Below are 25,943 nucleotides of genomic sequence, written 5' to 3' on the forward strand. Positions count from 1 at the left end.
CTCAGGGGTTGCAAGGTCTAGACCAGGGAGCACAGCATCAATGTCCTACAAGGGCAGCTGATTTCCTGACGCATATGACGTGCACACATCACCTCAGACTGCAGCTCACCACGTCCAGCCACGGCTGAGAACCCAAACTGCCCCTTCGTGCTCTGGCTGCCTCTTTCCCTGTTGGGAGCTCCTGCTCAGAAAGATGCCTTCAGAGCCAGGCACGTACAACCCCAGCAGCCACCCTGGTCATGCTCCTCAGCATGCCTGCGGCCTTTCTGGAGTGTGTTTCCCAGGGCTTAAAATTACAAGTCTGGGGGAAATTTTCTTGCACACCAGGAAAGCAGAGTTGTGATGTTGCAGGGTGGTCTGCCTCAAAAAGGCAAGACCCTTTTAGTCTTCCACTTCCCTTTGCCAGGACTTTCCCCAAAGAGTCACAAGGTGAAGCGTAGGCTGCTGTGGGCAGCTGGGAGATACTCCAGGATCAGTCTGTGACCTCCTGCTTTATGCTGCTGATGGGAACGGGAAGCTCTGGGGCTCCAAACTCTGCAACTGAGGGGTCGATGGTTTCTTCTTTCACCTGCACAGCAATGACTAGCAAGAGACAGAAAGAGAGAGGGAAAAATAAGTAAGTAAAATCAACCCATGCTGCCTCACTCTACCTGCAGCACCACAAAACCACTCTGTTCATGCAGATACTCAAAATGCCCCAGGCTTCCAGCCCACTTCTTGAGGGTCCCTTACCACAGGCAGCCCTGTCTTGCCGGCACAAATCTATCCATGGTCACAGCAGCAATCAGGACCGGACTAAACCCTGGCAGCATTCAGCTGCCTGCTCCCAAGAACAACTTCTCCTAGGGCCAAGGGAGGACAAGCCAGTGTGGTCCATTCTCTACCTGCCTGGGTCCACAGAGGGGAAACTAAACCTTTGTGAGCAATGGGGACCTTCATGAGAGTCCATCCTCACGTGCACAAAGCACCTCACCCACCCTCTTGCCCAACATCCACTAGGGTTGGCAGGTGACCCAGCTGCCAGATGCTCTTTTGATCACCACATCTCTTGGTGCTCAGCACGATGGGCTGTGTTCACATGCTGTAACAGCCCTTATGGGGACTGGGATGTGACAGCACACTTCTGACACATCCATCTTGATTCCCCTCCCTAACAGACCTCACACAACCAGATTGCTCAGTAGGGCAGCCAGGCCCTCAGCAGGCATCAGCAGTATCAACATATCCAGCTGTACTGGTGTCACCAAACCTCCTCAGGAGGCAAACCTTCCCAGGGAAAGCAGGCAAAGGCTTTCTTCTGCTCTCTCTGTCTCTGGAGGAGTGGGGAAGGACATTTGTCACATGCTGCCTTTCTCTGCCTGGGGGCACCCATGACTTAATGGCCAAGGGGCAGCACAGGCCTCACAAGGGCCAGCGGCATGCAGGGCGTATGCAAGAGAGCTGCATGGGGCTGCTGGGTAGAGTAACTCACTCCCTTACTCTCATCAGGTGCTGGCTCTGGCAAAGCCTTGCTGGCAGCTTTTGCTTCTCGCTTCGTCCTTGGGGCAGAAGACTTCTTGACAGTCTGCTTGACGTTGCGGGTTTTGGCAGGTAACTTTTTTCCTTAACAAAGAGATAACAGAGCATGGGAAAAAGTGTGTTTCTTTTCCCTGGAAAATTAGCAACCCTGCTCCACTGAGAAACCACAGGCCAGGGACCAGCACAACTGACCAGCAAGCTACATGGTCATTAGCTGCCAACTGGTTACTCGACAGAAATAGCCTACTGGAAAAAAACTCTATAGTCATCATCTCAAAATATGCTCCTCCGTGTTCTCCTTCATTAAAGGCAAGGCACTTCAGCATGTGCTTAACTTCCAAGGAGCAGGTCCTGTTGGAATCAGTCTGGAGTCAGCTTTGCTTACCTGTCTGGGTCTAGTCCTAGGCAATGGGCATGTTGGCTGCAAGGCATGGACATTGTAGCATTAATGTTTTCATTTTTTAGCTGACGTCTTTATTTAGGTTGAACGCCTTTATATTCTTTAGATGTCTTTTCCTCTCCACCCCCCAGGAAGGAATTTCTTGCCTGTCTACCCAAGATTTGCCACAGCTACTGCAACAATGACGACAACAATGACAAGATGAAACAATAACATGGTCCAGCCCCACTACTGGCCTCTTCGACTATTTTAAGGCCTTCTTTCCCTCAGCACAAAGCAGGCAGGGTTGCTCTCCAGCTACCCTCCAGCTGCAGCAAACAATCTCCCTTTGACCACGGACACAGTGGGGAAAGCAGCACAACCTCACGCCTGGAAGCAAGCGCCATCTATACCTCGGCCAACAGAAAACAGACTGCAAAACAGATCCTTCCCAACACAGGTCTCTGCTCTCTTAGGTAATGGGGGCAGTTAAGAAGGATGAAGCTGTGTTGTCAAACCCACAGCTGACTGAGGGCATTCACAGCAAGACAAGGCCTCTCTCTCCTGCTCTGACAGGACATGGACAGGGTTCCTCTAACTGGGCCCAGCCTGCGAGCGAGCGGGAGGGCACTAATCAAACATCACTCACTCTTCTTTCCATAGGGTTTCTTCTTCTTCTTGGGCACCTCCTTGGCCTTCACTGGAGTTGTGGGCTCTGTCATGGAGACGAGAGGGAAACGAAAGCCAAGTCCCATAACCAGTAGGTAACTGGGATGAAGTGACATAAGCGAGAAACAAGATATACCCGTCCCCCCGAGCCAACGCCCTCTTCCCAAGACAACCAGCTGAGGGGAAAGCAAGGCTCTAGCGCAGTTGCTGTCTGTGCTTCCAGGCGAGGGCCCAGGGTGGCAGGCTAGGGCAGCATAGGGGAGAGAGGCCCAGTAGAGATTTGGCAGGGGCAGTAAAGAAACAAGATTCGTAGCTTGGGACAAGAAAGAAAAAAATCTGCAAAGGTGAGGCGGTGGCCTCCCTGTGACAAGGGAAGGAATAAACTCGAGAGGGATGCTCTTACCTTTTACAGACAGAGTCAGAGAATTGATGAGAAAAGGAAGCAGGGGCTGAGCTCCCCCTGCTACCTGGCTGAGGTTGTAGGTACGCTTAGTAAAAGGGAGCTGTGCATGGATAGGACCACCTGGAACTCTACCCAACTTCATAAGGGGCAATTATCTGTTGGCGTGCAGGTGGGGGAACAGAGGGAAAACAGAGCCAACCTCAAATCTCAGGCTGTTTTCTCCCCACCACAGACTCCTCCCTCTGCCAGCTGCTAGAATGTGTAGCAGCAGAGAAAGACTTATGGTAGCCAGTGCAAATCAAGGAGGCAATTTTCTCCTCCCTACAAGGCCCCAAAAAAGGTGGAGCCACTCACAAAGCAGGAGGAAGGAAACCTTTGCCTCTAGCGTTAGAAACCACAGCAAAATCTTCACTCACCTGGAACAACGGGTGGTTGAAGCTGGTAGCCTGTCAGCTCGCACCACCCCACAGGATAAATGTCTGGAGACTCGCAGTCCACCCACTGGTCATACTCGTTGTCCCAGCCATCAAAATGGATGCTAAGGAGACGGTGGACTACACGCTTCACTGTGGCCACGCAGATGAGCCGGGGCTCCATCAGGTCCACTGCTTCCACCTTCATGCCTGCCTTGAAGCCATGGTTTGGGCAGTCCTGGGTGCAGAAAAAATGAAAAAAGAAAACCCAAGGCCATTGCACCCAGTCCAAATACACATCTGGTCACCAGCACCCTAGAACAGGCTTGACTCCAGCTTAAAGCAAGCAGAGAGAGAACAAGCCCACAGTCACGCAACAGAACCAACAAGTCGCATACCAGAAGGGGGCACACATGAACAGATCCAAGGCCAGCTGTGTCCTGACCTAGGGGGAACAGCAGGCAGCAGTTAAGGAACACCCGCTCAAACCCATTAACCTGAGATAGCCCCGGGAAATCAGAAAGACCAACACAGGCCTAAGTGCTGCAGCAGTTTTGCTGATGCAAAGCAGACCTCCTCCACCCAAGTACCAGCCACATGTCCACAGGCAATAAGCAGTGCAGAACACACCAGGAGCCTGGAGCTCCTGGAAACACTAGAAAATCACAGGTCACACTCAGAAGGACTGAGATATCCTTATATCCACAAAGGCGTGACACTGCTGGTCCCGACCAGCCAAACAGGGTCTTTACTTGGAAAGCACACACTTCCATGCCTTGGGGTCTCCTTAGAATTGCTGACTGGCAGCAAAGAGCAGCCCAATAGAGACACTGGATATTGTCTACCCTGACTTCAGGAAGGCTTTTGATACTGTCTCCCATAAGATCTTCACAGAGAAGCTGATGGAAATATGGCCTCGGTGAGGAGACAGTGAGATGGACTGAAAACTGGCTGAGTGGCTGGGCCCAGAGGATGGTGATTAGTGGCATGAAGTCTAGTTGAAGGCCAGTAATTAGCAGGGTACCCCAGGGGTCATTACTGGATCCAATCCTGTATATCCAATCCTTCATTAATTATCTGGATGACATGACAAGAGTGTCATGTCAAACTCAGCAAGTTTGCTGATGATACAAAACTGGGAGGAGAGACTGATATACTAGAGGGTTGTGCTGCCATCCAGAGGGACATTGACAAGCTGGAGAGACGGTCTGACAGGAACCTCATGCAGTTCAACAACAGGAAATGTAAAGTCCTGCACCAAGGGAGGAACAACCACAGGCACCAGCACATGCTGGGGGCTGACTGGCTGGAAAGCAGCTTGGCAGAAAAGGACCTAGGGGTCCTGGTGGACACCAAGTTGAACATGAGCCAGCAATGTGCCCCTGGGACAAAGAAGGCTAATGGTAACCTGGGCTGCATTAGGAGGAATGCTCCCAGCCGATAAAGGGAGGTGATCCTTCCCCTCTACTCAACACTGGTGAGGCCACACCTGGAGTGCTGTGTCTAGGTCTGGGGTCCACAGTACAAGGGAGACATGGACATACTAGAGAGATTCCAGCAAAGGGCCACAAAGATCATCAGGGGACTGGAGCATCTTGTATACAAGGAGAGGATGAGAGCGCTGGGACTGTTCAGCCTGGAGAAGAGAAGGCTCAGGGGGATCTTATCAATGCCTATAAATGCCTGAAGGGAGGGTGCAAAGATGGAGCCAGACTCTTCTCAGTGGTGCCCAGGGATAAGACCTGAGGCAATTGGCACAAACCAAAACACAGGAGGTTCCCTCTGAACATCAGGAAACACTTTTTACTGTGAGGGCAACTGAGCACTGGCACAGGTTGCCCAGAAAGGTTGTAAAGTGTCCATCCATGGAGATATTCAAAAGCTGTCTGGATATGGTCCTGGGCAGCCTGCTATAGCTGCTTGAAGGGGTGTTGGACAAGATGACCTCCAGAGGTCCCTTCCACCTAAACCATTCTGTGACAGCCAGAGCTCCTCCTTGCTGACCGCAAGCATCCCTACACATCTCTTCTTCCTGGCAGCACTCACTGTGTTGAAAAGCCGTGCTGGAACAGGTCTTGATTTAGTCTTTTCCAGGTAACTTTCCCAGTTGAAGGTCTTTGCATCTTGCCCTGCAGCACAAAGAAATGGTAAGAGGGGGAAAAGGCAGTCACTGGGCAGACCAGCTGGGGGAAAAGGCAGAATAGGCAGGAAGGAGGCATAGCAAGTGGTTGCAAAGCAGTTTCATGAACCAGAACGTACACCCTGATCTTGGACATAAATCTAGTGCACGGATTCCATGGCAGTTCAGCACCCCATTCCAGTGGGCAAATACAGAAAAGTGCAAGCTGAAACTCTGAACATCCATGTCAGCCATATATCTAGACCACAGAGAAAGGTGAGGAGAAGCAGCAGGCAGGAAGAAGTATGTTCAAAACACACCACTGAGACCAATCTTTCTCTCACCAGCAGGAACATCAAAGGAAGACATAATAGCACTGCACAAAAGTGCTGCAACACAGAAATTCAGAGCAGGCCTTTTTGGGTATGGCCAGATGAGGCAGTAAAAACACCCCTAGAGTGATTGCCTCTCAGGATTTTACAGAAATATTGGTCTCAGATTTATTCATACAAGAAGAATAGAGGTGACTCCTGCCACTTAAGTACTAAGTCATGCAGCAATGGCTCTACTTATCCCATCCCACTCTCCTTGTCCTCTAAACTTTCGACTCTGTTCAGTTTGGGTATCGTACACCTCTCCCACTCATCTGCTAGAGGCTAACCACCATGCCATTAATGCCCTCTGGAGATGTTACTTCCTTCCACAAAGTACCAAGACTTGGTATGTGGGCAGAGCTCAAATGGACTGGCTTTCTGAACCAGCCCTATCTCCCTGAAAAACAGGCAAATTGGGACCTTGTGGTTTTGATTCATCTGTACCTGACACCTCTCAGAGAAGCACCGCCCAGCAGGTTCTGCATGCAGGTTTTGTACCCCAGGGCAGAGTCCAAATCTCACCTTTTGGAGGGGTCAGATCGATGCTATTCTTCTGACAGAAGTTGACAGGGAAGATGGCATGCGAGGAGGCATGATAGCAAAACCAGTCAGAGCCATCAGCAGATGTGGCTCCATCAATGCTTATCATGAGATACCCGTCCAAGAGGACCTGAGATGGGAGTAAAGGGCATTACTGTAGAGCTTCGCCTGCTCTAAAACCTCAGCTCTCAAAGGATCCCCCCAAGAGTCCCCACAGATGGATCACAATTGCCACTAGATAGTAAAATGCAGTGTTATATGTTCCAGGGCATGCAGTAGCTTCTCCTGATATGTTAGTCAACACAAGCTAATCCCCAAAGCAGCAATTCCTGCAGGACTGGGACCAACACTAATAGCCTTGTGAAAAGGACTCAGCTATAAACAGTCAGGAGCTCTGTTCTCTCTCAGAAACAGATTTTATTGGCAGCCCAGAGACCCTTGACACCAGCCAGGTCATGAATTTGTTACTGGGCAGAAGAGAAGGGCACCACCTTCAGACTTGCCACTTCCTACAGCAACAACACTTATCCCATCCTGTCACTCACTGGTAATTGGTGCCTACCAAATGCGATAGGCATGTCTGCCCCAACCTCTTCACATTTCCAAACAATGGCTGAAGGGAACATTTGACAGGTAAAAAGAGCTTTCCTAGCATCCCCCTGCCAAAACCCAAGTGTCAAAGTTTTCTGCTTAGGTTCTACGAGAGCAAACAGCTTTTTGAGGGAGCAGGAAAAGCCCAAGTCGATGCTATGTTTTAGGACATGCAACACATCTCACCGAAGAAACCTGGCCAAGCAATTTACTTCCCAACACTAGCACAGGAGTAGAGCTCACTACATCAAGAGAAACTGTAGGAGATCCCTCCATCCTCAGCTTCCTACACCAATGAATGCTGCCCATACAAATACACACCAACCCCCACACAGAGGTCACCCCACAACTCTTCTCCTCTCCTTTCTCTCCTCAAGGCAGAACTACAGAGGCCTCTCTTTATGCACTCCAAGAACTGGAGAACAAATCTTCCCTACTGCATGACCAAGGGTGAAGGAAGGGTGGCTGCCAGTCACACACACTGGACAGTTAGCTTGCAGACCAAGCATGCTCATCTTCATGCTGTCCACTTTGGCACACATGGACAACTGCTGGTCTCATCAGCTTCTCAGTCCTCTGAAGTAACACCTCAATTCCCTCCACACACCACTGCCTACCTCTCTTGACGGTCCTCTGCTCTCCCTCATGCAAAATCCTACCTGGTCTTATTCATTTGCAAAGACCTGAGGAGAGGCTGGGTTATCTCAGCTAAACACAGTAGACCCCCTTCTCTGCCCACTGAACTTACCTTGCAAACAGTGGCCACACAAATGTTGCCCAGATTCAGGGGGTCAATGGCCTCCAGTTTCATGCCTTCCTCGAACCATCCACCTTCAGCATAGACAGCTCGTACCTAACAGAGACTCTGGTATACCATGTGCTGTCAGGGGTATGGGACAGTCCCATCCCAACACCAAACGCACAAAGTGCAAACAGGATTAGAGCTTCTTTACTTGGCTCAACCCAAGTTGGGAGGGAAAAGAAGAAATATTACAAGAAATACAAAGAGGCAGCCGAACCAATGCTGTGTTTGTGTCAGTAACCTCCTGCCAAGGCTCTGGTCAGTCAGGGAGCCAGGCCCAGCACTCAGCCGCTGCTCCACAGCAAAGCAAGCCTCCTTCTCATTTAAGTCCTTACCAGTATGATCCAGTTCCTTGTCGGAACTGGTGTCCCATGCAATCATTTTCCCTATCCAACCCAAAGCTCCAAGCAACTGCTCACCCTTCAATTGAGTCCCTCAATCTGTCGTTGTCTTTTAGCTCTTCCATCCTTCTATTTTGACCTGCCCCTGCCCAACCACAGCCTTGACACCCCAAACACCTTACTGCCCTATAGCTGTAAGAGGGACAAATGAGCCATCCTCAACAATCCACACAGCAGCATATATACCCAAATAAGGAAGTGGTATCATTGCTTCCTTTGCTGTGGCCAACACAGAAAGGCAGACTTGTCCTACCTTCTTAAACAGATAGGGGACAGCATCACAGTAAATCTTCCGGAAGGTGGGATGGTTTGCCATGTCACTGCGTTTTTCTTCTGTGAGGAATGGAAGAAACAAAGAGACGTAAGAAACCTGCAGCAACTGCAGTAAGAGAACACACTAGCTATTAATTCCCTGGTGAGAGCTCAGCTGCTATAAAAGACCTAGATCAGAGACCATGAGAAAAGTAATAAAAAGAACAGGTCAGTCCCTCTACACTTCTCATGGAGATGGCTGAGCTTCCTGAGCACTAGTGATAACACCTCTACGTGCAGCTGTAATCAGCAGGGAGAGGGAGCAAGGAAGGGAGACACAACCAAAAGAATCAGCAGGGCTTGAATCTTGCTTTTTTTCTGCTAGTCTAAGCTGATCAAGAATTCCTCTCTGTAAAGTCCAGAAAAATACAACCTGACAACATCCAGTCTTACAGAAGCCAGCATGAATTTCCTCAAAAAGACTAGAGATACCTGTGATGTTGCAGACTCTGCATTCTCACATGGTGGGGATAGACTACCTGCTTCAGGTAAGAAACCCTACAGGCTCCCTGTCCTGGGCTTTTATCTATCCAGGGGAAAAAGCAGCAGACACATGACTGCATAGACCTTATCCATCAGGTCCTGAGGCAACTGTCTGGCTCCCAGCATGTCAAGACTGGTGTCAACAGCAGGGTCCAGACAGTTCATAGCAAATCAGAAGATGCTTGTGGTGGCCTGATCCCTACCTGTCTTCTTCATGCTGTGGCCCACTCTCCGTGACCAGCCCACAGGATGGATGAGGGGACTCCACATGTGGCACCAGAAGTCATCATCGCTGTCGCCATCCTCATAGAGGAGTCTCAGTCTGCCCCCGATCACTGTGTCCACCACTGCCATGCGTGTCCGGGACACATGGTTCTTATCCACCACCTCCACCCGCATGCCCTGCCGGAATGGGTACTTCATGCTCTCTGCCATCTGGCAACAACCAACAAAGGAGGTGAGATCAATCATCAATCGCATTTGGTGTTTTCCTTCCCCAAACATTTCAGAGAACAGCTTTCCCCACAGACATGCTGCCAATCCCCTGCACTGCCCAAAGCTGACTGGGAGATGCCTCTGGGAAGGGATGCATGGGAGCAGGTTCACCAGGGGGACAGGGAGCTGCCAGCCCCACACACAACAGCACGGTTGGACACACGCACCCTAAGTCTCCCCTGTCCTGTGGCCCCGTAACAGCTACCCCCACCCTGGTCCAGCAGCTGTGCTCAGCTAGCACCTTGTGTGAATATTCTGAGTGTGCGAAACAGATGTCACTTCTGTTCACCAGGAACTGAGTGAGGAATTGTGTGCTGTTTTCAGTCATGAAAGAGACCATAAAGGGTTTCACAGCTGGAAGCAGTTAGAGGTGTAGCTTCCCAAAGGGCAACAGGATTTTCAGTTGACTTTAAGAGGTCAGGCCCTAATTTTCACCTTTATACTCTGATCAGAGGTTGAGCAACACGATGATCTATCTTCCAACTCCACCTCCAATGCCAGAGTTACTCTGCAGACTGACCCAAAGGTGCAGGCACACAGAGTCACTGGCTGCTTTCTAACTGATTTTTTTTGAGACCTTCAGTTTGCTGATACAGCCTCGTCTTACTCATCCACAAATACCCAAAGGTGTTTATAAAACACCTGACATTTTGGCATTGTGATCCCAGAATACTGTGCAGCAACTAGGAGCCACAGCTCAAAACAGATTCAGACACCCAAACCAACCTACACCTGAATCCAGAAGAACTTTTAAGGTAAGGTCTTCCTCTTCCACCTCTTGTTCATTAGGTGGAAGTGGAGATGCTGAGAGGAGAAAGATACTGCCAACATGTCTTGCCAACATGTCTCCCTCTACCACTTCCCTTCCATGGTGTGAGCTCTCAGCTACAAGCTGTGGCCCAGGAACAAGCAGCTATGAACATCCTCTCAACTTTCTGAGAAGCAACAAGGGAAACACCAACTACATCAAGATCTCCAGCTCAGTGTCACCAATTACCTTGCACACAGAAAAACCCATCACCTGCCTTCCTGCCTGCTGTCTCTGGGACCATCTTCCTTACCAGCAGTTCCCAAAGCTGCCAGCCACAAAAGAGCCTCTTCTCCCCAACAAGGTCTAACCTCAGCGCAGGCTACACGAAACAAGAGCTATAAAGCTGCCAAGGCTACAGCACAACCGCTTCCATGCACTTTGAAGGACCCGGTGCCCCTCTCGCTCCCCACAGGCTGCTGTGCTACCAACACTGAAGGCAAAGGTTTTTGACTCTCAGAGCTGTTCCCTGGCACTGAAACAGGGCAGGGAAAGGCCAGGCTGGAGCTGTATTGGTCTCTGCCTTCAGCAAAAGGGCAAACCTCATCCCCAGTATTTTCCAGCAGATTACATGACAAAAGCTTTTAAAGCCCATCTATGACCCAAAGGAGAAACGGTTGTGCTGACAGGGCATGGAGGCGATGTCATTACCCACAGCATCATGACAGGTATCTTAGGAGCATGGGGAAGCACTCATTGCCCCTGCCCTGCCCAGGTTTCAAGGAGGCACATACAAGTTGCACAGATCAGAACCAGAAGAGATGCGTTGCGCGCATATTTCTTGGCTTTGGCTTCATTTCCACACATAAAATGACAGCCTCCTACATTTACCTTGATGTGGAAATCCACTGGGATGGTCCTGGCTCCCACCAGTTTTTTCATGAGGTAACTTCTCCAGTCAGTGTACTTGGCATGGATAGCTACATACGCACAGGGGAAAAGCACATCTTTATGACCGAAGGAATTACAGCACCACCTTTCTTCCTCTCTGACAGTCCATTTGCATTAAAAGGCCTTCTTCACATTCGGATTCTGTACCTGGTTCCCAGGTTGGACTCGATGATCTTACAGGTCTTTTCCAACCGTACTGATTCTGTGATTCTGTGCTCTCAGGCAGACCGTGTTCTGTAAGCTTGGCCCACAACTGGCTGCAAGGGATCACCATTACAGAATGGACTGGGCCAAGCAGACATGCAACTCCACTGATCTAGATGTGGAAGTGGTATTAGGGCATAAACACGTGAGCCATACCAAGCAAATCTCAGCTTGCCAGAATTCTGCTGAACTGGCAGCCCTCTCCAAACTGCTAGCTGAGCAGGGACTGGAGCCACTACGCTCCCCAGAGACACTGTCCAGGATGTAGGACCAAAAAGTTCCCCCAAAGGTTAAGCCTAGCCACTGCGTGGGTGAGAAGGAGAACAGCCACCTGCATTAGCTTCTGTCCATAGGTCTGACACCAGCTCTGCATCCAGCACCCCAGGGTCAACAACAGGGAGATGTAGAGGGAGCAGTCCAAGCAGTCTCCAGCTTCCCAAAGAACTAACTGTTCCTTGTAACTCAGTGCACATGGACCTATGGTCACACATGCCGTGGGAGCACCTGTCCCACCGTACTAGGCATAAACCAAGGTTCCTCCCTGCCCAAGCATGTGCTGACCCTTCTCACCCCACACTCACTTTGTGGTGGTACCAGGATTTTGCTGTTGATGGCACACCAGCCAATGGGGTGAATATCCACTGTGCCCAAATTGCACCAGAAGTCGTGGCCAGCATCATTCTCAAAGCCCTCATATCGCAGAAGGGCCCTGTACCCTGCCAGGACAGAGCAGACAGAGAAAGGGATTAGAGGCCAAGAATTTCTCCTCTCCCTGTTGGGCACCACAGGCTTAGTCCCTACAGCACGGCCTTCAGAGCTCTGCATAGGTTATCAGAGCCTCTCCAGCCATTCTGGAGGCAGAACTGTCCTCGCAAAGAGGCTAGCAACCAGAACATGAACCAGATGCTGGTTTCCTCCCACATCATGGTATTTCCTATTCCAAAATCTCTCAGCAGTTGCAGAGCTCCAAAGAGTTTTGCTTGACCAGCTACACTCGGCTCTCTAAAGCTTCCCTCAGAGGTTAGCCATCCCCAGCTGTCAGGAATTACATTGGAGACATACCTACAGTCTGGATGACAGACGCAATCCAGTACACACGGCTGGGGAGGACAGCATCACTGTTCAGCACTTCCACTTTCATACCTTTCACCACATCATCCCACTGATCAAAGAGCGGCACCTGAAGGATTGAGGCAGCCACATTGGGAGAGGGACATTGACAGAGCAGGGCTCAGGCCCTTGTTCTAGCTTTCAGAGGTATGTTTTAGGCAGCTACACTTTCACCTTAGGCCCAGGTTTGCGTGCCTTACCCTTCCGATATGTGCCAACAGCTCAAAATGCAACCAAACTGTCCCAACATCTCATTGGGGTGTTCACAGAGGATCCCAAAGGCAGAACATTGTATAGCAACACTTAACTATTTCACTGCCAGCTGTCATATTACCCCAAAGTAGCTGCTGCCATTCCTCTATGTTATCAAAATCCCTAACCATCAAACTGCCATGTCTTCCTGACCTATCCTCAAGAAAAATTAAAATTTTGTTAGTATTATCACAGATCACAACTCAAAAGGAACATAACAAGTGAGTCTTAATACACAGAGAGACTGGGGCTGCTATAATACCTAAGAACTGCCATTCTTCCACGTATCTGCCTCAGCTACTTGGCCCACAAGGGTTGCAAATCAATATGATAGGAACCCGACATGCAGGAGGGGCAGCTGCTGCCAGGCCCACATAAGCTGAGTTCCTCCCCGCACATCACCCTGGGCTGTGCTCACCCACACAAACCGCAAAGGCAACCGGGAGCTTTCCGCTATCCCCCCCCCCAAGTCAGAACTAGTTCTGTCCCCAGCCAGCACTGGGCCATCACCACCAGCAGTGCTTCTACCAAGTAGCCCTCTGCTTTCTCCCCCCAGACTCCTGGTCCCTCTGTGGGACTCCCATTCCTGGCTGTGAGAAGCTCCAACTTCTTCCCTTGCATCAGCTGGGGCTTAATAACCAGCTCCGCAGGTCTCTCCCCACCACTTGTCACAGGAGTACAGGAGAGCCCCAGGCATATGACATGTCCCATGTACACTGCGAGGCACAGCAAAGAAGGACTCACGTGTTTGAAGCAGCTGACAGGAGCTGCCTTGAAGCCGTGCTCCTGCAGGTACTTTCCCCAGTCAAAGCCCAGGACAAGCGCTATAAGTAGACATGAGAGAAGAAAATCAGATGAGATTACAGAAAAGGCACAGAGTGCTCAGTTACCTCTGGACTACAGCTTGCAGCCACACTGTGGCCTGCTCTGGGACAGAGCCTTCTGCCCCAGCACACAGGGACTCTGCATTCCAGTGCATTTTCCCTGATGGGGAACTAGATCCTACAAGTGCCTGGAGACCAGCCCCCGCAAAAGGCACAATATTAATCAATCCTTGCTGCCACTTGCTTTTGGGGGGGGGGGCAAAAGAAGGGGTCAAATCCAGCCCAGGGCTCAAGCACCCCAAGGAGAGTGGAGACTGCATCCTGTCAGCACTAAAGCGCTTAGCAGCTTTGCCTCTCAGCAGCAACACTGCAGGGTCATATCAGCAGCGCTTGCTTCTCCAGAGGGTGCTAGGAAAATGAGAGTGAAGCACTGGGATATTAATCCCACAGTCACTCCTGATCCAAGGTTACAGCTCTGCTCCAGCAGCAGTCTGCTCAGGGTTCAATTCCTGCTGCCAACCCCTGGGGCTCAGTTTTACCCTAACACAGCAAGCTTGCAGTGACTGGTTGTTCCTCAAGTTGATCAGTGAGTGACTCAGGTTAAATATAACTCCACAGGCAACTAGGCAGCAAATGGCTGGGAGCAGCAGGACACCTTTAAGTCAACTTTGCCAGCAGAAGTCAGCACCTTGTGGGACTGTGACTACAGAGCTTACGCTCCAGGTCAAGTTGCACCAGGAGGGAGGATGGGGCTGTAATAGCGGATATGCAGGAACCCACCAGGGCTCCATCAGCACCAGCAGGGAGAGAGACATACCCTGTGTCCTGCCAGCCTGTGTCGACATGATCCGCACACATTGTTTCAGTACAAGGCAGTGTACCAGAGGGGAGAAAAAGCAGACTGTAGAGCTTACAGCCCTCCAGGTGTCCCCATTTCTGTGGCTCCAATAGCTGCACCTCCTCACACCTCCTACACTCACCATCCTGGCCCGTCAGTGTCCCATCTGCCAGCTGTCCCGTGCCCTGCGAATGGAGGAAGGCCCCGATCTTAGCCGACCAGGCTGCCTTGTGCAGGACTTTAGCTTTCTTCGTTGGTGGCTTCCCCTACAAAAGAAGTAACATTAGGAACATTAGTGGCACAGGAGAGGAAGCCAGTCCCTGCAACTGGTCAGCAGGGCATGCATCTCTTCCTTGGGACGGTTTTCAGGGTTACTACAATTTTTACTAATGCTCACAGGAACAAGAAAAAACAGCAGGTAAAATATCAATGTGTCCCTCCTTCTAGAGAGCACCACCTTTCAGCTGGCATGCGTTCTCTGGGGACTCCAGGCAGGAAGAACAAGCCACTGGTAATGGCAGTCTGATCTTTTAACTAGAGAGCAATCACCCACCCCTGCATACAGGCACATCCTGCTCCATCCCCAGGGAAGGAGGAAGGGGTTTGACTCACCTGCAGTCTGGCCAGGATGCTGGCCTTCTTGGAGTTTGAGGAGTAGCTTCTGGAGCAGGAGACGCTGCAGAAACGTTTGGTCTTGGAGAAGAAAGCCTCCCTGGTGCCCACAATCCCACACATCTCGCACACAGCTGAGAGAAGGAAGGCACAAAAATGTGAGCAGTTAGCAGGGCTGATGCACTACAAGGACAAAGCTGAGCCCAGGTAACCCTCATTACATATAGCAGCTCCCCCACATAGCCCAGAAAAATGCAGTCTCAATACAGTGCTACTTCCAAAGCATACTCAAGATGCAGTCACGTGCCCTCCAGCTTCCCCCAGCCCTTGTTCTTTGCATCACGCATGTGCTTTAGGCAGACAGAGCAGTACCTGGCTCGGAGCCGCTATCCTCTGTGAGCCGGCCTGTGGACAGCTGGTGCATAGGAGAGGTCGGAAGCTCTCCAGCTTCTCGGTTTGCTGCCTCATCATCACTAGACTCATCCAGACAGGAGCTGCTGTCGCTGCCCATGCTGCTGTTGTAGCCCCGGAAGCTGTCATAACCCCCAAAGATGTCCAATTCATCATCCTCCTCCTCATCATCACCTTCCTCCTCCATCCGCTCCAAAGATGAAGTCTTGTGGCAGAAAGTAGACACCAACTGAAAGAAGAGCCAGTCTGCTTTAAAAAAGAGATTTTACACCACACCCCACAACAAGTCTGCCTTCACTGCTGAGGGGCCTCCTGGACCAGGGAGAGGCCTCGGGGTGAACGAGGAGTCCACTTGACCCCAAAGGCAGGAGTCTGAATCTCTAGTAGGGAAGCTAAATCCCCTGCAGCAGGACCCTTTACAGGCATTTCACAGGCTGCATCCTGCTTCCTAAGAGCAAACAAACAGCCCGAGAGCTGCAGCTACATAGAAAAAAGTTTGAGGAACATGGAAAGAAGACAGGGAACTACACTGCCATGCTGACAAAGACAGAGGAGACTGTGTGCTTCCAGGCACTGTCTCTCGAAACAACAGCACAGCAGTGCAAACACCATCAACATTAAAGTCACTGCAAACTTCCTGCGCAGAGTACAAAGCTGCACACTCTGGCCACCATAGCTCACAAGACCAGTACAGTCTGGATGTCAGCAGGACAAACTCAACCCTGGAGAAAGTTCACGTTCTTTGGAAACTGCATAGTCCATAGCTGACCTCAATTCAGAAGCTGCATCAGCAGGACAACAGATTAACTTTTGTTAAAAGTTCTTCCCTAAAACCAGATGTCTCCACAACTAAGCCTCTTCACTTGCTCTTCATACTTGCTGTTACAGCAAGAGAGCAGAGAGGCAGCGACTGAAGAATGAACACAGAAATCCAGTGACTGTTTCTCAGACTAGAAGAATCTTGAGCATGACTCTAAATAAGCACAAAAGAAGCTGGGAAAAGGTGTTAGTAACTCATGAAAGAGCAGCAAGAAGTCAGCATCAGCACAGGGAGTGATGGAACAGAAAGGTAGACTGGAACAGCCACATGAGGCACCAGGATACAACTGTTCGTCCAAGCGGGCAACAACAAAAGATCAGCAGCAAGTCCATTGCCTTCCAGTGCTAAATTCTCTCTGATCCCTGGCTCCTGGGTATTATAGACACATGAACAGGAAGATCAGACTTCCCTCACTGCTGTCTCCCCACATCCTCCCTGGTTTTCACACCAAACAGACCCAAGGCACCCAGGCTGTTCCCTGAAGACAGAGCTGCTCTCCTGCAGGTCCACATCCTCACACAGCATTCCTGATGTCTAAAAGGCTTGAACGCCTCAAAAAAAAAAAAAGCACATCAATCTCTTTCTTGCCCCTTTCTGGGGCTCTTAAGAAGCAAGCATCTTTGGATCGTTACTCTTCCACCAAAGGCGAACGAAACTCGCGGACATGTTACAAGTTCCCAGGGCCGACAAGCGGGGACAGCACCACCCGCAGCTTGGTCAGAGAGGCGAGGGAGACGCAGAGGCCCACGCCGCCCGGGTCAGACCCATCATCCCCTCCAGCACCAGCCCGGCCCCCGGCAGCGCAGGGGCGGGGCGGACGGCCACGCCGGCAACCACAACAACACGACGGCCATGAGGCGGCGGCCCGGCGCTCCTCACGCGCTCCTCACCCCCTCCCGGCCGCGGGCAGCCGTTACCCCAGTGCCACACTGCAGCCGTTACCCGCTAACACAGCCCGGGCCTCGCGTCCTCCCTCAGGGCACGGGGCGGCCCAGCCCGGTGTCCCAAGGCTTTCCCTAGCACCCTGCGGGCAGCTCTGCGACTGTAGGAGCGGACGGCCTCTCTCCGGCCCCGGAACAACCCCCAGCCCGGCCCGTCGTCGCTCACCTCGCCCCGATCCTGCTCCATGGCTCCCAGGACGCCGCTAGCCCGCCTCACGCGCGGGGAGCACGTCCCCCCTCAGCGGGGCATCTGATTGGCGGGAGCCGGGAAAAGAAAGCCAATCAGCAAAGAGCTTGTTCTCGCTGCTCTCCCCGCGGGGCACGACGGGAGCTGTAGTTCTTTTTCCGCCACGGCGGCGGTGAGACACGGCCATGGCGCCTCACGGCTGTCCCACCCAGAGACAGAGGCGAGGCCGGGCACCGCTCCCGCCTCCGCGGGCACGGCGCCGGCGAGTGCTGGCGGGCCCGGCCCACCTCACCCGTTCTCGTAGTTCTGGATTAGCCCTCTCAGTCCCAGAAGTTTATGTAAACAAAGCAACACAGAACAAATGAAAAAAAAACCAACAACCCCCCAAACTTCAGCCCCACAGACGGGTTTGATGCCCAGGAACCATCAGTGTGTGGGTGCCAACGTAGCGTCCCTGAAACAACGTGAGCCCCACAGCGATGCACAGCTGGAGTTGCGTGTCTGAAACGTAACCAAGTAGGCACACGGCTTCCTAGAAACCTTGGTAAGTGGGTAAGGATTTGGTTTTAGAGGAGAGGAATGCCTTTAGTAGGTACCTGATGCCACACTAGCACTGCCTTCGTCCCTGTCCCACACCACTGCCGTAACCAGTGTGTCACCGGGGCTGGGGAACTAACTGTCAGTGGATGCAGGTAAGCGCTGCCAGCCAAGCAGGGTGCCGAGAACTCACTCTTTCACTCCCACCCTGCCCTGCTGTGTCCAAGAATCACACAGTAAACAACCCGCACAAGTTAATGCTGCTGCTGCTGCTCCCTGTGTCCTCAAATCATCAGTCTCAGAGATTTCATGCATAAATAGATACTTTATTTGGCAAAGAAAGTATTACCTATGCGAAAGAGGCCTTGAAGTGCTTACTTTGCTATGCAGTTGGTTTTAAAATTCTTACGCATTAATAGCATAGCTTCTTTATAGTACAAACGCTTCTCTCCCTTTCGGCTTTTTTCCCCCCCATGGAAAAGTAGTGTGGTCTTAGCGGTGCTGGTAGCAACACCCCTCATAGCAGCTCACTGTCAAGAGCAGCCAAGAAGCAAGTGTCCCTCTGTAAATCTCTGGCACTGTTTCTCTTTTACACACAAGGTAAATCCCCTGGAGTTAGCAAACTATTTCCCATTCTACCCCTTTTATTCTGTTATCACCTTCACTGTGTTGACATTATAAAAAAAAAACGAAAAAAAACCCCTGTACTGAACGTTCCTACTCTGTACAGACTTTGCAGTGAGTAGCTAAATGAATAACGTGTGAAGCACACACACAGTTCCTCTCTCGTGCATACAGTACGGCCTTAGCTGCAGGCGAAAGTAAGGCAGCATGGAAAAGGTTCATTCCAAAGGCTTACCAATGTTATGGATGCACGTGGATTGCTCTTCCAGGCAATCCACCGGCTCTCACACGAGGCTACAGCCTGTTGCTCTAAACGCAAAGGAGTATCGCTATCAGTGTGAACCATGCTGAGAATCCTGGGTAGCGATTGGGGTCACAGCCTAATTACAGAGGGACACTGGCAGGGAGCTTGCAAAGCCTACTGCGTGCAGCTTGATCAGCAGATTTCTATAGTGTCAGGGATCCTCCAGGTTCAGGTTTTCCAAACAATCCTCCAGCACTGTTAAGAAAACAGAAAATTGCTTTTAAAGCGTTTAAATAATGTAGTTGATAATTAAATAAATTATAAAGGCGGTTATTCCCTTGCAAATACTGCTAGACGGTGCACTGCACGACAGACAACAAAGACAAAGCTGCTCCAGAAAAGACACGGATACAAAATTAAAGGTTCATTAAATCTTTCTACTACATAATCTTTCATGTAACACATGAGCTATTGCTGGTGTGCATCCCCTGCTTCCTTCCCAGAGCTGGACAAGCAGCACTGCTCCCTTAGGTTACAGACAGGCTAGCTCAAGGCTTCTTGAGAGCTTAAGCAAAAATGAGTTCTGTCTTGACACAGAACAGGCTTAAAGGCAGTCCCCATCCCATGGCTGTTCATTTATCGTTGCTGTTCTGAATAAACCTTTTCAATAAATAACAGTATTTAAATAATTTCATTTTTATTTAAATCAAACTCAAATTGATTAAGGAATGCTTATATTTGCTTTAATAACAGAAACTTTGTTATGTAACATTAATTGCAATATCTTTGTAAAGCCAGCTCCTTCCTTTAGGAATATAATGGGACTGACAATCTCAAGAAACCAAACCCCAAAACTTAGATTAGACCTCACTTTTCCTATCTCCTTCCCTACTGCTGCTCTGGGCCTGGTCTCTGGTTTGATGCCATCTGAAATAAAAAATTTTAGAAAGATCATTACAAAAAGGCTGCTGTCAGGTCCAGAACACAGAAGGAGTCCAGCATGCAATGCCAGGGATTACTCCTGCAGGGCAGAAGCCAGGCTGCCTTCTCAGAGCTAGACACAGGCACTCAGCTCCAAGTTGTGCAACTGGAGAAGTTTTTTGTACTTCAGGACCAGTTCTGTCCCTCAACACCACAACTTCCTTTAGGAGCACGGGCACACTAGCTCTTTATGCTTGTCTGCTGGGACTGTTCCCTTACCTGTGCTCTGGGGTGGGGAGCTCATGCTCCAGGTCCCCAGGCTTCATGAATTCATCTGCTGCTCCTCCAGAGCCTCCTCTTTTAGTTTTATACTCTGTCTTTTCAGAGAGCTCATGAGAATCCTGGCAGTCCATGGGTCTAGTTCCACTTCCAGCACCAAGTGGCAGCCATTTTGGTTACAGGGCCAGCTTCCAAATTCTTGAGTGCAGTGGGAAGTGGCACACGGCTTTACCAATGCTTTTCCCCCCTCACGTCCTATGCTGATTCTATAAGAAAACACAAAACATTGCAAGGGTTTAATTTGCATCATCAGCCCTGGGGAAGGCAGCCATTTTGAAGAAAAAATGTTTATAGACTTGTAACCCTCGGTCATACGTTCACGATACTGTCTTTGAAAGAGTAAAGTAAGGTAGAACAGCTCAGCAAACCAACAAGCAAACAGAAGAAATAAAACCCCCCCATGTATTCTCCTTAACTTTTGGCAGACTAATTTTACAAAGGTAACTGTGAAATGAAAAGAAGGAAACGGTCACCAGCCTGACCACAATGACAATAACAGTACAGGATTCCCCTGTACCAGGTAGTCAGTAACTCAATTGTTCTTACTTGCAGACATCCCTGGCTGAGGCTGTCCCATGTTGGGCCCTTGATTCATGGGAGCCTGTGGCATGCCCGGAGCATTTGGGATCATGTTTTGCTTCTGCAGCCTCGTTCTTCGTTTCTCCTCCAGCTCCTTCTGAATCTTATAGATCTTCTCCGCTAGCAAGTGATAGTACTCTGCCTGTGGAGGAGCAACACAAGTCAGGAAAGGAGATGACAAACACGTGTTAAGTAAAGGCAACAGGTCCCAGTGATCCAAGCTCGGAAAACAGTCTTACACACACACATTTTGGCTTGGGCAGGGGTGGCTCTCCCTTTGCAGGGGCTGCTGGGCAGACTGGAGTGCAAAAACTGCTCAGGGCATTGCTGGCAACCATTAGGCCAACACTGGACATTTCTCTTCTCGTGTCCAACACTTCTTTGGGAGAATCACAGTGAAGAGCTTTATGCTGCCTTCAGGGAAGCCCCAGAGGTCTCAAGCACAGCACACCCCGACTCCTGGCCCATGCAGGCAGAAGCCTGCAGCTGGCTGGTTCCTAGACCCTAGCCAGCAGCCCCACAACACATGCTTCCTCAGCCTGGGACTCTCATCTGTGCTTTCACTCCTCTTCCTCCCCAACCACTATGGGATCAGGGCAGAGACACACACAACTGGATGACAGAGGAGGGCATCTCACCCTGCTGTTTGCCGATTCGTACATATCCCCTTCCACTTTCCGAGCATATGCCACCAGGTTCTCCATACGCCGATCCTTCAGTGCTGCAGGGTCAGGAGTAGGAAATATGGCTTGGACTCTGGGGGCAGGAGGGGAAAAAAAGCACGCAGGTGATTAGGGTGTCCCCAGACCGGGACACATCAGCACCAACCCCAGTGATCCCAAGGCAGCAAGCAAATCTTCCAACAGACTGCGGCACCGCTACTGCTCCCGGGGGACACTGCCCCTGTGTAGATGGCTTGAGTACAGGGTGGGACGCTTCCAATACAACAGGCCCAACCCAGCAGATGCAGCTCCACCTTTCGTGCTTCTGCTTTCCCTTCTCAGACCCTGACAAAACGCACTCTCTGGTCCCCTGGTTTTGGAAGCCGGGCCTCCTCCTGCCCCACATATACCCCTCAGAGGCAGCACCTCACCTAACAAGAGATTAGCTTGATATTAGTACTCACAATTTATGAACAAGGTGGTTTCGGAGATCCTGAGTGACTTCTCCATGCCAATGCTTCTGGCTGCCCCCTGACAGGACAGAGCCTTCTGACAGCAGGCCGAGTCTGACAGCAGGCCGAGTATCTCAGGGCTCATGGCGACCGACGCTGCTGCAGCTTACCGAAGGAAGCACCGGCTCCACAACGCCCACCGGAAAAACGTCTTAACAATCTTAAGGGCGGCGCGTTTCCCGGCGCGGGGCGGGACATCGGCGGCCGACGGCGCTCGGCCCTGCCCGGGGAGGGGGGCGGGAGGCGCCGCTCCCTCAGGAACTAACGGCCGAGGAGGGCGCGCGGCACAGCCGACGGCGGGCACCGCCTCTGAGGCGGGGAGGGTCCCTCAGTGCACACAATTATTACTAGTTTTTCTTAAATATCCCCTGTATTGATTCGTGATGCTCAGGCAGAATCTTACGCCGCAAGTGCAACGCAGCCAGCGTGTCTGTTGTGTTTCCAGCAAAGGCGCATCCTACACTCCGTAAGAACGGGTAACAGCCTACCCAGAGGCAGATGTCAGCCATTGCTGTTTTCTAGTTCTCTGTCATGGGCTGCAGAACTCACGGAAAACCCTTGTCAGATCATCCTCAGTGTTACAGTGATCTTCTTACCTATTTCCAAGCAACTTGTCATTAAATCACACTGTGCAATAGACAGAGCGATTAAACGGTTTGTGTGGTGAACAAATAATCCAACCCCAGACCCAAAAAGCACCCCCGTTAAGGGCACAGGTAGTAAGTTAGCCTGCCCTTTCTTGCTATTTTACTACTACACTAGGTCTGCCACTCCACACAGGTCTACATACAAACAACAATAAAACAAAAATTGTGTCCAGATTTAAAAAAAACAACTATGCCCAGTTCTAAGGCTGTTCTGAGAAGGGGAGAAAAGAGTTAACTGGGAGATAAACCTCAGTTTTAAGTACTTACCTCATATTGGTCCCCAGAAAAATCTGACTTTGGAGTGCTGAGCTGTGCTGCCTGTTTTGATTTCTCTGCAAGCCTGGGAAGATGTGGGGCACTGCCATGCCCTGCCAGGTCACCTTCCCCAGCAGAAGGGGTGGCCCCAAGGACCAGGAAGTCCAGCTAATAGCAGAAGACAAGACATTAAAACATCCATATGGCCTGGCACATTATATGCGGTTTACCAGTGGAAACCCCTTTATATACGCTTTCCCAAGTCACCGTTAAGGGGCTTCTCTCATGTTGTGCGGAGACACCGTGGAATTTGGCTCAAGTGACAGAAAAAGGCTTGAAATCCTTCAGTACAAGCTCAGACTGAGAAAAGAGCGAGCAAACAGAAGAGCACCTGAGGTCTTTATTTTTTTTAAACTCATTATTTTTGGGTTCTAACTTCTTGCAGCTCTAACCCATCCAGTGAATGCCGTTACAAGCCATGGCAGCATGAGTGCTGTTAGACCCAGGTCACATCTCAGGCTGTCCTAGCTTTCAATTGACAGACCTGGTGAGATATCCCAAACCTCCACGCACCAGGGAGACATTGTACTGAGAGCTCATTTCAGTGCCACACTCCAATCCTCACACCTTATTGGTGGAAAAAGGAGGGAGGAAACCCCCACAAAATCATCCTGGAGATAAGCCTTCTCATTTTAACTCCCCACCCTATCCCTGTGCTGGACAAAGATTTGCTTTGGAATAGTAAGTCTTGTTCTCCCCTTGGTTCCTTGGAGCCAGCTGAACTGCAGGAGAACCAGCTATGAGCTTCTGTAATAAGAAACTGCCCGAGTCTAACAGGGAAGGGAAATGCATTAGTCGCACCCCCCTGTCACACCCACCCACCCATACCCCAGTAGTACAAACACATTAAAAGCTTCCATAAGGCTATATAGGTGCTTGCCTGACTATGTACAACTGCGCAGGGCCTGGTGTACCCCAGTGCAGTTGGAAACGAAGGCAAGAGGAGGGCGCATCTGCTGAAGCCGTGCAGAGGCCATGGCATGAGCAGGAAGGAGCCATTTTCTCAGACGGCTCACACACATCTCATGCTCCATATTGCAGCAAGAGAGTCAGGGTCTTCCCACCATGTACCTGATCTTCCAAATTTATTTTGGATATTTACGTATGTTTGGGAACGCTGAGCTGCAACTCAGTGCAACGTGCAGCACAAAGCCACACCATGAGAAAATGAAACGTTGCATGGCAAGATAAACAAGACATTTGTAAGAAATTGGGTCTCGCAGAAAAATGTGGCTCTTTTAGTGGAAGCCATGCATTTCCATTGACCCAGGACGTGCACAGACAATCCCAGAAGGAGATGGAGATAAAAGGTGGAGAGAAGCCACTGCTTTCCTAAAGCAGACAAGAAGTATCACAAGTGCCAAAGAGCGACCTAGAAGCCTCCGTCATGGCACAGCAATAAATGATCCAAGGAAGAATCTGGATTTAAACCAAAGACACTTGTTTTATTACACAGATGATCATCACTGGGTGGATGTAGAGACCAGATTCCTGAATTGCCCTTCAAAACAGACACAGGAGAACAAGGGTGCCATAGGTACCTGCTTTGAGTCACTGGGGGGCCATTTATATTCAGATTCATTTCCCCTCCCCAATCGCCCAGCATCCACTCCACCCCAACCCAGTCATTTTGAGAAGTGGCATCTCTGGGCTGGCTGCTTTGGGGCCCCTGTCTCCTACACCAATATCACCATCTGCAGACCACTGCCAGAAGGGCAGTGATGGAGTCCTGCTGCTCGAGCATGATTCTGGACATTCATACCAGTCTCATCTGCTGCTTTAATGGCTGTCTTCCACCTTGTACGGGGCAGTTGAAGCTGCAGGGTGGCTCCTAGTGACTCTAGATGAGCTCAAGTGAGCTAGCTAACCTCGTCTGGCAGGTTACAGAATGCCAGCTGGGCTGGGCAGTGTGTGCTGTGGGTTTCAGTGGCAACGCTAAGCAAGGACAGAAACTTGTCTTGCCCCTGGGTCTACATGACTCAGTGTAGACCACAGACTGGAAGCTGTTTGGGATACCAAATAAAAGCAAGTCCTGATCTTTTGCTGGACAGAGATGTAATCTCCACTGCAGCTGTGATCAAAGCAAATGAAATCCTTTGCTACTGCATAGTACTGATCTAGCACCACAGTGGGTAGCTAGTGCCTCTCCTACGACCCGTTGTCAGCTCTCCTTCCCTCAGAGGAAGCTTTCAGATCTTCTTACAACAGAAAAGAAAATGTGCTGCTCCATGAACCAAGCAGGCTACATGAGTTGTGTAGAGATGGGGACCCTTTTCCTCCCTCACATCCTCCACGTGCCCCTGTAATACCTTTTCAGGCAAGGCACAGCACATGGTCCACAGCCCAGGAAAGGAACAGCATGGGTTACAGTAGGTGGCCTAAAAAAAGAGGTGGACTAAAATACCTGCCCCAAGGGTCTTCTTTAGAGAAACTTGAAGTTACCAACCTGCTGCCAGAACAGTAGAACACATTTGCATAGGAAGAACATGGATTCCCCGACCGCTGCTGTTCAGGAAAATGCCTGATGGACCTTCAGCTTAGGGAGTTGGGGTTGCTATGAGCAGAAAATGGGGCCCAGGCTTCCAGTGCTGTGGTTGCAGTCCCCACTCCTGCCCCACAGACCCTATCCCTGTGGCCTCTATCCCCGGCAGTAGTGCAGAGGGCTGGGCCCTGGCTTACCAGGCCTCATTTCCCAGCCGAAATTTAACACCCAAGTCCTGCCTTCCAGCCCTTGGAGATCCTTTCTATACCAGCCCAGGGATGCCCCTACATCTGAGACCCTGCTTTACCAGCCCCAGAGTCCCATGCTGCTCCAACTTTTCCTCCACAGGGTATGCAGCCGTACCTCCATTCTTTCCCCATTTTAGAAAGGCTACAGCAATGGTGTGGGGCAACAAAGACAATGAAAAGCAGAAGTGAAGAAGGAAACAAACCTAAGTGAAGGACTCCATGCTTTTCTGGGCAGCAGAAGCTATGCCCTTTCAGCCAGAGGAGCGGGGTTGGCAAAGAGCGTTCTTCTTGTAATGCCACTGTCACTGCCTTCCCATTCCTGCTATTGTCCTGGGGACTGTGCGGGCACGGGGAGAAGCAGAACACCCACTGGCAGAGCTCGTGGTTGCATCCCACTTAGCTCTGTGCTCCCAAGATATGCCAGAGCCTGCCATCA

At 50.7% G+C, this 25,943-nt stretch overlaps 1 protein-coding gene across 1 annotated transcript; it reads right to left on the reverse strand.

The window, feature by feature from the left end:
• Window positions 1-245: 245 nt before the first annotated feature.
• L3MBTL2 (L3MBTL histone methyl-lysine binding protein 2) lies at window positions 246-17,400 on the reverse strand. The gene is made up of 17 exons (XM_059816698.1): window positions 17,377-17,400; window positions 15,411-15,678; window positions 15,039-15,172; window positions 14,569-14,692; window positions 13,509-13,588; window positions 12,465-12,582; window positions 11,984-12,118; window positions 11,139-11,227; window positions 9,208-9,439; window positions 8,463-8,539; window positions 7,755-7,859; window positions 6,398-6,545; window positions 5,429-5,511; window positions 3,386-3,620; window positions 2,547-2,612; window positions 1,480-1,602; window positions 246-582 (listed from the first exon to the last, which is right to left on the reverse strand). The coding sequence occupies exons 1-17, from the start codon at window positions 17,395-17,397 to the stop codon at window positions 473-475; spliced, it is 2,148 nt and encodes a 715-aa protein (XP_059672681.1). The 5' UTR covers window positions 17,398-17,400; the 3' UTR covers window positions 246-472.
• Between the last annotated feature and the right edge of the window lie 8,543 nt (window positions 17,401-25,943).

The sequence above is a fragment of the Gavia stellata genome, chromosome 4, assembly GCF_030936135.1.
Source record: "Gavia stellata isolate bGavSte3 chromosome 4, bGavSte3.hap2, whole genome shotgun sequence".
NCBI lineage: Eukaryota > Metazoa > Chordata > Aves > Gaviiformes > Gaviidae > Gavia > Gavia stellata.

Bases quoted from the DNA above. Each gene is read 5' to 3' on its own strand.
- L3MBTL2 (XM_059816698.1), bottom strand. From the start codon at position 17,397: ATGGAGCAGGATCGGGGCGAG. The intron at 12,119-12,464 runs GTATGTCTCCAA...CTGTCCTGGCAG, and splicing joins GTCTGTCATCCAGACTGTAG to GGTACAGGGCCCTTCTGCGA. The intron at 9,440-11,138 runs GTAAATGTAGGA...GGTTGTTGCCAG, and splicing joins CAGTGGATTTCCACATCAAG to ATGGCAGAGAGCATGAAGTA.